General features: G+C 42.4%; 1 protein-coding gene across 1 annotated transcript in view; it reads left to right on the plus strand.

The window, feature by feature from the left end:
• The window catches only part of LOC112061846 (zinc finger protein 530-like), a 28,962-nt gene that overhangs the window by 3,550 nt on the left and 12,742 nt on the right, over positions 1–12,670 (plus strand). The window contains exon 3 of the mRNA XM_024116953.3: positions 1,651–3,008. Within this exon, the coding sequence (XP_023972721.2) occupies positions 1,651–3,008 (1,358 nt within the window). The remainder of the gene's footprint in view (positions 1–1,650; positions 3,009–12,670) is intronic.

Raw genomic sequence — 12,670 nt, forward strand, 5'->3', positions numbered from 1 at the left:
TAGAGCTCACATTTCTTGTCCTCTCCTTGGCAAGATGACTGTGTCCAGATCTATGGTACCTTGTGCCCCAGATTCTTCTCCTTTCCTCTTTTTTTTGAGATATAATTGGCATAGAACATGTTCGTTTCAGGTGTATTACATAATGATTTGGTATTTGTATATATTGCAAAATGCTCACAATAGTAAGTCTAGTTAACATCTATCACCATATAGAGTTACACATTTTTTTTTTCTTGTGATGAGAACTTTTAATTTTAAGACTTCCTTGTGACTGCCTATATCAGGATTGCAGGCATTGTCATTGTCACTACTTATATATAGGCTTTTCATGAAAGACCGTGTTTTGGGATTTTGTTGTAATATTCTTTCCTTTCCTGTGGTCTGCTGTTTCCTGAGTTGCTCTGAGCCAGTGCTGACCACTCACATCTCCTGTCTTTCCCTAAGGACTTGTTTCATTCCGGTCTCACGTAGTTACAGAACTGGGGGTGTGTGGGGAGAGCCCTGAATGCTTTACAGGGTGAACATGGCAAGTTGGTCTCAGAGGAGACCTGGTCCTGGTGAGTGGCAATTGGAGGGGGGGTGAGGGGAGGGCATGAAAATGAGGCTGTGTTTAATCATACTGGGAACTTACCCTGTGTCCACCAGTGCTTTGGAGCAAGTGCCACTGGACGCAAATCATTTCTATACTTTCTTCTGCATACTTGACACTTTTCTGATTTGTCATTTCCAATTTCTGACTATCCCCACCTTTCAGACCTGTATGCATCATGTCCCTCTCTACTGCACCATCTGTAGTTTCTCCCACAGTGACTTACACTTATCCAGATACCTCGGAGATGTGGGTTCAGTTCCAGACCACTGCAATACAGTGAGTCACGTGAATTTTTTTGTTTCCCAGTGCATATAGAAGTTATGTTTACATTATACTTTAGTGTATTAAGTGCAGTAGAATTATGCCTAAAAAACAATATACCTCCTTTAATTTGAAAGTACTTTTTTGCTAAAAAAAATCCTAACCATTGTCTGAACCTTCAGTGAGTCATAGTAGTAACATCAAAGATCACTGATCACAGATCACCATAACAAATATAATAATAACGGGAAAGTTTGAAAGATTGTGAGAATTACCAGAATGTGACACAGAGATACAAAGTGAGCAAATGCTGTTGGGAAAATGGCACCAATAGACTTGCTGGACGTAAGGTTGCCACAAACCTTCGATTTGTAAAGAAAAAAAACAGAACGCAGTATCTGCAAAGGGCAATACAGCAAAGTGCCATGATTAACGACATATGCCTGTAAAGTGTTGTGAGGTGTGCACACATTCTTAAACAGTCCTTGAACACCAGCTACTCAGTTCCAATTTTATTTCCCCGGGCCTGGACACAGCCATCCTTCTGCATAGTGTGGACATGTTCCCAGCTGACAAGATCTTGCTGAAGGCTGTTGGCAGAGGAGGGAGTAAGTGATCCTACCTCTCCTCCCTGTGTTACACCCTGTATTTGTGCCCTTTGTCCTGGAAAGTTACCCCCCTTCTGTGATCCTTAGAGGCCCAGTACTGCAGAGCAGCCCTCCCTTCAAATTAGTGCCTCATCCTGAAAACATTCCCATGGATTCATTAGCACTTTATTAGCATTCCTCTGCTTTCAGATTGTCAGTGTGGAGCAGAGGATGAGGAGATCCCTTCTGAGCAGAGTGTTTCCGGAGGAGAGTCACAGGTCAGGACTTCTCAGTCATTTCCATCGACCCAGAAGACTCATCCCTGTGAGAAGTGTATCTCAGTCTTGAAAGACATTTTGCAGCTGACTGAGCTCCAGGCAGCATATCTTGGGCAAAAACCATACTTTGGTTGCGGGTCCAGCGGCTTCTGGTTGAATGCAAGCCTTCACCAGTATCAGGAGCATGTAAATGGAGAGAAAAACTTTAAAATGGACGTAGACAGGGCCTCGATTGTGACGAGCTGCAGACTCCATGTGTCAGGGAAGCCCTTCCCCTGTGGGGAGGATGGAAAAGACTTCCTAGCTACCTTGGGCCTTCATCAGCACCAGGCCACTCCCAACAGTGAGAAGCCACACAGCAGCATTGAGTCTGGGGAGGCCTTAAACAATGGAAAAAGTCATAACAAGTGGATTGAATGCAGGGAAGTTTTTGGCAACACTCATATACTTCACCACCAGAGAGTCTGCTCTGGAGAAGGTCTTGATGAGTGTAGCAAATGCAAATACAGATTTGTTCAGCACCAGCAAATTCATGTTGGAGAAAGGCCTTATGAGTGTAGTGAATGTGGGAAATTCTTTAGCCGTAAAACCCACCTCATTCGACACTGGAGGGTTCACACAGGAGCAAAGCCTTATGAGTGCAGTGAATGTGGGAGGTCTTTTAGCCAGAAATCTGACCTCATTCAACACCAAAGAGTTCACACTGGAGAAAGGCCTTATGAGTGCAGTGAATGTGGGAGATCTTTTATCCAGAAATCCATCCTCATTAAACACCAGAGAGTTCACACTAATGAAAGACCTTATAAATGCGATCAATGTGGAAAATCGTTTAGCCAAAGTGCTGGCCTCCTTCGACACAAGAGAGCTCACACTAGAGCAAGGCCTTATGAGTGCAGTGAATGTGGGAAAGCCTTTAACTGTAAAACCCACCTCGTTCGACACTGGAGAGCTCACACTGGAGTTAGGCCTTATGAGTGCAGTGAATGCGGAAAATCTTTTAGTGAGAAATCTGTCCTCACTCAACACCAAAGAGTTCACAGTGGAGAAAAGCCTTATGAGTGCAGTGGATGTGGGAAAGCCTTTAGCCAGAAATCTGTCCTCATTCAGCACGAGAGAGTTCACACAGGAGAAAGGCCTTATGAGTGCGGTGAATGTGGGAAATCCTTTAGCCGCAGAACCCACCTCATTCGACACCGGACGGTGCACACTGGAGCAAGATCTTTTGATTGCAGTGAATGTGGGAGATCCTTTACTCAGAGCTCTGGTCTCCTTCGACACAGGAGAGCTCACGTGCAGTGAGGATAGGAAATCCTTTATCTGCAAATCTGACGTCGGTCAACACCAAAGAGTTCACACTGGAAAAAGGTCTTGCACATGCAGTGAATGTGCTTTTTTGTTACTTAGCATCATTGTGTTGGAGGAAAGCCTCTGTGAGGAACCGTCTACGTGAGTCGAATCTCGCGTCGGGATATCCACAGACTAGGGATTGATTCACCGTAAATTTCACGGTTGTGTGGGAAGCATGTGTAACCTGCCCAAGGTCACCGCCAGTTTCTGTGGCAGAAACTATCTCACCTCTAGCATCTGGCAGGCCCTCACAGTTGGCATCAGTCACAAGCCTAGTATGCTCAGAGCAACTGGCCTCTGCTGTCCCGTTTGTTGGAGGAAATCGTGAGTATCCTGAGCCCTTATGGAGTCTTCATTCCGTTTTCTCTGACAAGTTAGGGCATGGACCTGACCTGTGTTGGCCCTGAAAACGCTGTCTGAGTTCTGCTGCCAGCTTGCAGAGAAGGACTAGCTTTTTCAGGGACACAGTTGGTCTCAGGTAGTTGTGATGAATGTTTCCAGCTTCCAAGTCACCCAACCAGAAATTGCCTGTTGCATGTTGCTCTGGTTTGTGTAATAATAAAGGCCTTTTTGTTTAAGCACCTTAATTTTGGAAATGCTCTTCACTGTGTGGAATAGTTTGAAAGTACAATAGGACCGTCAACTTGAGGGGTAAATGACTTTTGTGGAGATCCAAACTTTGGGTGCCTCAGAGGACATGGTATCATGGCCAAATATAGGGCTCTCGTTTTGGCCTAGTTTGCATTGCTGCCAAGGCCTCCTAGGAAAGACTACTTTGTTGTTATAATTTTTTGCCTGGATACCAGAGGTCTGTGCGTTCTAGTGCTTCAGGAGACAACATGGATTCTTTTTTTTCTTGCCCACAGGGGATAACACACAATGGCCAGCACTACTGAGGGAAATCTTAACCCCAGTTCTCCTCCAAAGCAACCATATACCCTGATACCTGGAATTCCATAGGCTAGTGTCCATAGTTGTAAGGCCGCAGGGGCAGGGAAGACCGCAATTGGTACAGAAACACTGGTTACTAGGAGGTGGAGGAGACTGCAGCAAGCTATGTGGAACGTACCGCTTCTAAAGGTACATCCACAAATGTTCTACTGACAATGACTGTAGGATGAGTATGTCCAGAAATCTCAGAATCTCTATGTATGTTTATGTTGTGAAGTCATTGGCAGACAAAATAAGGGTTTTGGGGGATCCCTCTAGCCTTTCTGAGCTGTTGACCTCAAGGCCATTGCTATACAGGCAACAGAAGAAGTATGGTGAGAAACTGTGGTCCAGGCATGTGGTATTTGTGACTCAGCCGGAAATGGACTTCACTGTTTGCCAGTATTTCCTGTCCCTGAGGAGAGGCTGCACCTCAAGGCATGAGGAATGAGATAGTGGAGTGATTTTCTGAAGAGTGGGATATTTAGATTTTTATTATGAACCACTTTTTAAACCTGCATGATGGTATAATGGGCATAGAAATGTTGTACATATTTAAAGTGTACAATTTGAAAGTTTTCACATGTATACACTTGTGAAACCATTATTATTATCATGTTAATGAGCATATCTGTCACCAGCATATTTTCCTCATGCCCTTTTCTAGTCTCCTTGCTCTCCCTGGCCATACAGACAACCATTTATTTACATTCCTTTACAATAGATTGCATTTTCTAGAATGTTATGATTGATCATAAAGTGTTTACTTTTTTTTTCTGGCTTCATTGATGCTACCTAATTATTTTGAGAATCATTCATTGTACTGACATGAACATTCTTATTTCTAAGAATGCTTAGAAATGGAAGCTTTCTCTTCCATGTATAATTGAGTATGTTCATCCATTCATCTGTTTATGGATATTTCAGTTATTTCCAGTGTTTAGCTTTTGTAAGTAAAAGCTGATATGAACATTAGTTTACAATTACTTATATGGATATGTTTCATTTTTCTTGTATTAATAACTTAGAGTGCAGTACCTCATTCATGGGGTAGGTGAATAGTATAACTTTTTAAGAAATTGCCAAACTGTAATCTAAAATGTTTGTGTTTTTTTGCATTCCCACCAGCAGTGTGTGAGACTTCCAATTCCTTGACACCATTGTCAATACCTGGTAAGGTTACTTTTTAATTTTACCCTTTTAAAATAAGTGTATAGAGGTAATCCAGTGGTTTTAATTGCATTTCCCTAAGGATTTACAACGATGAGCATTATTTCATGTGTTTGCTGTATATCTTCTTTAGTAAGATGTCTATTCTTTTCTTTGTCCTATTTTCTATTTTGTAAATTTGGCTATTTGCTTTTTAGTTACAATAAGACAGACAACAAAGACATATTGGTATTCTACTTATTCTTCAATGATGTGAGTGACTTCTTTGCTGCCTGGAATAATTGTTTTTGAATACTGGAAGAATATTTTGTTATTTAAAAAAAATTTTTTTTTGATGGACTGCACAGTGTATGGACACCTATACCAAACATTTAAGTTTTATCAGCGTTATTAACATATTCTCCATCACTTTTCTAAGTGTAGACATTCAATATACTGCATTCAGTAATACTATAACTCAAGCCTTGGTTTGTAGTGTTTGCCAGTTTCTTTGGTATAAATACCATGAACAATTTCAAACTACCAACCTGATGTCACTGAATAGAGTTGGGAAGAGTTGGCAGTATCACACCATTCTAAACAGAGAAATGATTAGAGAGTGATGATGTTTCAATATTTGTAACTTAAAAGAGTTTAATTGAAATATAATTGACTTATGTATATATTAAAAATGTCAATTTTGATGGTTTGATGCATAAAATTTCCTTAAGCCCTTTTTAAATTTGTGCTTTTCAACTTATAAGGTTTCTGATACAGGATATAGTCTACTGTTTGTAATTGCTATTTTCAAATATATACAAAAGTAGAAGAGACTGTCTTATGGATCCCCAATCTTCTGTCATTGTTTATAGTCATTCGTGTTTCATCTCTCATGCACATTAGTGGGTTCTTTTACTTAAAACCCAGAGATTGTGTCGTTTAATGCATAGTTTCTTGAGAATGCTTTTCTAAAATGTAAGGGTATTTCCATAATGACAATAATTTTCTCACACAAAATAAAAATATTTTAAAATGTGATAAATACGTTATCAGTGCTGAATTTTATCAATTTTCTCAAAAATATATTTGTTCTTTAAGGCAGACTACAGACGTACCTTGTTTTATTGTGCTTCACAGATACTGTATTTTTTAAAAATAAATTGAAGGTTTGTGGCAACCCTGCACTGAGCAAATCTATCGGCACCATTTTTCAAACAGCATTTCCTCATTTTGTATCTCTGTGTCACATTTTGGTAATTCTCACAAGTTTTCAAACTTTTTTATTATTATTATACTTCTTATGAGATCTGTGATTAGTTATCTTTGATGTTACTTTTTAAAATTTTTTTGTCTGTGCCATGCAGCTTGTGACATCTTAGTTCTCTGGCCAGGCATTGAACCCGGGCCCTCGGCAGTGAAAGCACAGAGTACTAACCACTGGACTGCCGGAGAATTCCAAGTTGGTTTTTTTTGTTACTTTGTTTTTTGTTTTTGTGGTGTTACTATTGTAATTGTTTTGGAGCACCATGAGCTGTACGCCTATAAGATGATGAACTTAATTGATAAATGTGTGTTCTGACTGCTCCACTGATTGGCCATTCCCCTGTCTTTCTCTCTCTCCTTGGCCTCCCTATTCTCTGAGACACAGCAATATTGAAATTAGGCCAATTAATAACCCTACAATAACCTCCAGTGTTCCAGTGAAAGGTCAGAGTCACTTCACGTCTTTCACTTTAAATCAGAGCTAGAAATGATTAAGCTTAATGAAGAAGGCATGTCAAAAGCTAAGAGGTTGTACGTCTGTTGGGAGTGGGCCCAGAACAGTATTTATATACTTTTTCCAAACTTATATTTTTGGCGTTGCTTGCGCCATGCACCTTTATAGCAATATGTGTATTTACTAGGAGAGTCAGCATCCAGCAAAAGGAACAGCAGAAGCCAATGTAGTTTGAGATTCTAATTTTGAGCTCCATCCACTTAGAGCTACTGGGGCAAAGCTTTAAGGCTTGGAAGCCACCAAGAAGGCAGGTAGTGCTGAGGGAAACCCCTCTGGCTACTCTATGAAAATAGAACACAAGTTTATATCCAGCAACAACCAGGAAATATTTCAGTCCAAACACTGTCATTTCCTGAGGGATCCCTTTGGAGAAAAGAACTAAGCAGTTGGCTAGGACAAGTTGGTTGAGGATTTGGTCTGTGGGTGTGAGACTTCTTCCAGTGATCGAAGTGAAAGTATAAAAACAAAGAAGTGAGGAGTTTCCCAGGATCCCAACTTGCATCTGAGTGAGGAGGATAATCACCCAGTCCAGGTTAGTAGAAACCATCATATCAATAACTTAGGGATAATGTTTAATCGGAATCAGAAGAATCAAATTGATGTTTGATGCCAGGACAGTAACTGCAGGGGTAGCATCCATGCAGGTGTGGAAAGGAGTCATCTGGACACTAATGCAGTCACCCAGAGGCAGAACTTTCCCCGAGTCCCTGGGGCTCCAGGTATTCCTGCATGCTGGCACGTTGTGTTCCTTTCTGGAGGCTCTGGGGAACCAGATTCTTGCCTGTTTGGGTTGTTGGCAGAGTTCAATTCTATGTGGTTCTAGGACTGACGACTCTCAGCTCCCTAGATGCTCTCTGGTTGTGTTGAGGGCATCTGCAAAGTCCCGGTTTCTTCAAAGAGGTTTTTGTGTGACTGACAGCTCTGACCTTTCCATCTTGCTGAGTCAGGACTAAGGTTGCTGGCTGTCAGATGTGTACTGTCCTTAGCTCCTACAGTTCCTCTCCCGTCCTAGCACAAAGCTGTTATCTCAAAACCAGCAATAGGGCATCAAATGCCCTTATCATACTGCCATATTTCTGAGTCTGACCTCTGCAACTTTCTCCCTGCAGTTGGGATAGTTTCTCCACTTTTTAAAATTAGTTTATGTATGTATGTATATATGTATGTATGTTTTTGATGGGTTTTGCTGGATGTTACAAGTACTTTTGTTTTTTTAATTAATTAATTTTTATATTTGGCTGCGCTAGGTCTTTGTTGCTGTGCGCGGGCTTTCTCTAGTTGCAGCGAGTGGGGGCTACTCTTCATTGTGGTGCGCGGGCTTCTCATTGCAGTGGCTTCTCTTGTTGCGGAGCACGGGCTCTAGGCACCCGGGCTCAGTAGTTGTGGCTCACAGGCTCTAGAGCACAGGCTCAGTAGTTATGGCGCATGTGCATCCTACTGGACCAGGGCTCGAACCCGTGTCCCCTGCATTGGCAGGCGGATTCTTAACCACTGCACCACCAGGGAAGTCCTAGTTTCTCTACTTCTAAAGACTTATCTGTATTTTTTTAAGATTATTTTCTTTGTAATAAAAAATACGTAACATTAAATTTATCATCTTAACCATTTTTTTAATATATAAAAATTTATTTATTTATTTTTGGCTGTGTTGGGTCTTCGTTTCTGTGCGAGGGCTTTCTCTAGTTGCGGCGAGCGGGGGCCACTCTTCATCGCGGTGCGTGGGCCTTTCACTGTCTCGGCCTCCCTTGTTGCGGAGCACAGGCTCCAGACGCGCAGGCTCAGTAGTTGTGGCTCACGGTCCTAGTTGCTCCGCAGCATGTGGGATCTTCCCAGAGCAGGGCTCGAACCCGTGTCCCCTGCATTGGCAGGCAGATTCTCAACCACTGCGCCACCAGGGAAGCCCAACCATTTTTAAGTGTACTGTTTAGCAGGGTTAGATATATTCACATTGTTGTGCAACAGATCTGAGGGGCTTATAAAGACAAGGAAAGGAAGTTTGCATTACAAAGAATTTTAATTGGAATTGGAGGCAGAAGATAGTCTTGGCTGAACATGATTGACTGCTAAGTCCATCACTGAAGGGAGGTCAAAGTCCGTTACTGTGACAAGTTCTTGCAGAGCTCTTGGAAGATTTGTGGTTTGGCCTAGATCAGAAGTTCATAGTTCTACCCGTTGAGGGCGTGTGTCAGGTTCGCCTCCTTAATGGACTCCCAGCACCATTTTATTTTTTTAACACTTTTAAAAAAATGTTTTATTTATTTATATTTAAAAAGTTGGTTTATTTTTGGCTGTGTTGGGTCTTCATTGCCGCGCGTGGTCTTTCTCTAGTTGCGGCAAGGGGGGCTACTCTTTGTTGCAGTGCATGGGCTTCTCATTGAGGTGGCTTGTCTTGTTGCAGAGCACAGGCTCTAGGTGTGTGGGCTTCAGTAGTTGTGGCTTGCAGGCTCATTAGTTGTGGTGCACAGACTTAGTTGCTCCATGGCATGTGGGATCTTCCCGGACCAGGGATCGAACCCGTGTCCCCTGCATTGGCAGGCGGATTCTTAACCACTGAGCCACTAGAGAAGTCCCCCAGCACCATTTTAAAAGCCTTGACATAAGTGACTCCACTTTGTTTCACATTTCACACTTGGGATTAGAACAAAAACACTGACGGAAGAGACATGTTCCTATGAGACCTCAGTGCACATGAATTAAAGTGTTTCTTTTTGTCCTGTTAATGTGTCTTGTGTCAGGTTTTTTTTTTTTTTTTTTTTTTTTTTTTTGCCACACTGCGTGGCATTCGGGATCTTAGTTCCTGGACCAGGGATCTAACCCACGCCCCCTGCAGTGGAAGCGCGGAGTCTTAACCATTAGACGGCTAGGGAAGTCCCTTCTGTCAATTTTATTATTAGTCCAGCCACAAGAACTCAAGAGGGGTAGAGGGGGAAATTTCCCCTTCCCTGACATAGCCTTACCTCAGTCTCCCCTAGTCACAGTACCCATTGCTTTCAGATATTCCATATTGGGCATAGATGCTCTGACACAATATAAATGGATTAAAATTAAGACTTTGACATTTACAAATTGGCTTGATAAATGTGACCCCATGTAAGTCAAAACAGGACCTTGAAGGATTAAAACTTATGTGTAATAAAATGGTGATTATACCCCACTGCTTCTCCATTTACAGTCCAATTTTGCTTGTTCTTAAATCTGAAAAAAATAATGAGCACCACTTGATAGATTACTGCAACCTTAATGCTACGGTCCTGTCCATCAAGGTTCCATATCCAATACCCAGTAAAAGTTACTGATTCTATTCAATCAACAACGGGTGAATATTTTTTGCTCTATAGATTTGGCTGACGTGTTCTGTTCAGTGCCTGTTTCAATAGCCTCTACTGCAATTTGTTTCTACCTTAAGAGGGATACAATACACCTTTTCCTGGCTACTCCAACATATTCGTCATTACAAATTTTACTTCCAAATTAAAATCAGCAGGCATTCCTGATGGTGCCCTCAGAAACTCTACCATAGAGGATTTGGCAATTTCTCCTTAAACCTGCTGGAGTCTGGACACATGATGGCTGTAAGTTGACCAAGGGCTTCTGACACAAGAAGCTGGCCTTCTCTGCCCATGCTGTCTGCCATTAAAACCACTGATGACTGGCGACCTCCTGGGTCTTCTGGAAATAGAGGCTCTCACAGACCCTGATCCTGTGACTCTCTGTATTCAGCTGCCCACCATGCTTTGAGTCATGGAAACAACACAGTCCAAGCTCAGCACAGCTACCGAGGCCTCTGTAGATTAAAACAGCCTGCAAACAAACCTGGAACCTCTAGCATATTGCACCTGTAGGAGTGGTGGCATCCTCTGTCTTTAGTCACTTGCCAGATTCCATGGTGCTGGAAGGTCACCTCCATTCAGGCCCCTTGTCTACCTGGAGAGCCCCTTGGGATTAACTGAGTGAACTGCAGTGGAAGATGAACAGCACTGCCAACCATCAGACATGGTGGAGCTCAGTGAAATGTTGCTTCTTTCCATCCTTTAACCAGGACATCCCTGATAAAGCACAGGACCCAAGGGACAACACCCTTGGGCAAACTTCAGGCAAGAATCTTAGCATGGGATGACCTGGCTCACAATGGCCACATCTCCATATTTATTATAAACTGTTGGGTCATTAATTAAAAATTGTCCCCTCGGTAAAAATAGCAAGAACCTCTAGGAATCTCTTGCCTCACAGTTAAATCAAAATCACACGTCTCCACATGTATTAACGCCACAATATGAGGCCTTGCCAGGACATTCCTTTTTCACTTCAGAGTTATAATTTGAACCTAAACTTCCTCCACGAAAAAACCAAAAACCTGTCGAGTGTAGCTGCACACCATTCTTGTGACTTGATTTTTCTGCTACTGGTCTGAGTACTTTTATCAATTTTCAAGAAGCTCCAACCCTCCAAGGAAGCCATTATTTCAACTAAACATGGCAAATGCTGAGGTCCACATCAACTCAACAGGTACCCTCTTAGAAGGGACACTCCCATCCAACATCCCAGACAACATCATCCTGACCCAGGAGCTCGTTGCTGGAGATGACATCACCTCAGAAGATAACAGTTCAAATGACGTTGTCCCAACCCAAGACCTCGAAGTTGGAGTTGACTTCACCCCTTACACTAAAATCTTCACTCCGGCAATGCCCATGGACTGCCTCTCCTAAGGCACAAATTGGACGCAGGACATGTATTGCATTTCTTCCTTTCTTTTATTATTATTTTAAAATGCATCATTTATTTATTGAGGCTGCGTTGGGTCTTCATTGCTGCACACGGGCTTTCTCTAGTTTCAGAGAACAGGGGCTACCCTTTGTTGCAGTGCGTGAGCTTCTCATTGCGGTGGTTTCTCGTTGTGGAGCACAGGCTGTAAGGCGCATGGGCTTCAGTAGTTGTGGCGCAGGGGCTTAGTTGCTCCGCAGCATGTGGGATCTTCCCGGAGCAGGGCTCGAACCTGTATCCCCTGCATTGGTTATGTGCATGTAAAGAACAATAAATAAAAGCTGTGAGTCAAGTTTATTCAGTATCTTACTGAGAACTATCACCCAGGAGACAGCCTCTCAGATAGCTCTGAGAAAACTGTTCTGAAGAGAAAAGAAGGGAGGTCAGGGGACTTCCCTGGCAGTCCAGTGGTTAAGACTGCACTTCCAGTGCAGGAGGTGCAGGTTCCATCCCTGGTAAGGGAACTAAGATCCCACATGCCGCTAGTCACGAGGAATTTCAGTTAATGGTTTTAGTGTTTTTCTAAGTATGGGAAGATGCAAGAATCCAGGTTCATAAAAAATTTCTCCTCAAAAATGTAACTTTCTGAAAGCCTGTTCTGCCAGTTTTCCCAGAGCACAGAGTGCCTCATTCCTTAATCTCTGCCCTGATCTTTTTTCAGGGTGTGCTGGGGATCAGTGACTGCAGTGGCTAATGACTCAATCCTTATAGATCCAGATGGCTAGCAGCATTCTTTAGTTGGCACTAACAATGTACATATTTTATGTCCAAATGACTATGGAATTGTTTGTCCATTTGTATCTGTAGACTTTGTTTTATTTAATTTTTTTAACATCTTCATTGGAGTATAATTGCTTGACAATGGTGTGTTAGTTTCTGCTTTATAGCAAAGCGAATCAGCTATACATATACATATATCCCCATTATCTTCTCCCTCTTGCGTCTCGCTCCCACCCTCCCTATCCCACCCCTCTAGGTGGTCACA

This window comes from Physeter macrocephalus, chromosome 17 (assembly GCF_002837175.3).
Source record: "Physeter macrocephalus isolate SW-GA chromosome 17, ASM283717v5, whole genome shotgun sequence".
NCBI lineage: Eukaryota > Metazoa > Chordata > Mammalia > Artiodactyla > Physeteridae > Physeter > Physeter macrocephalus.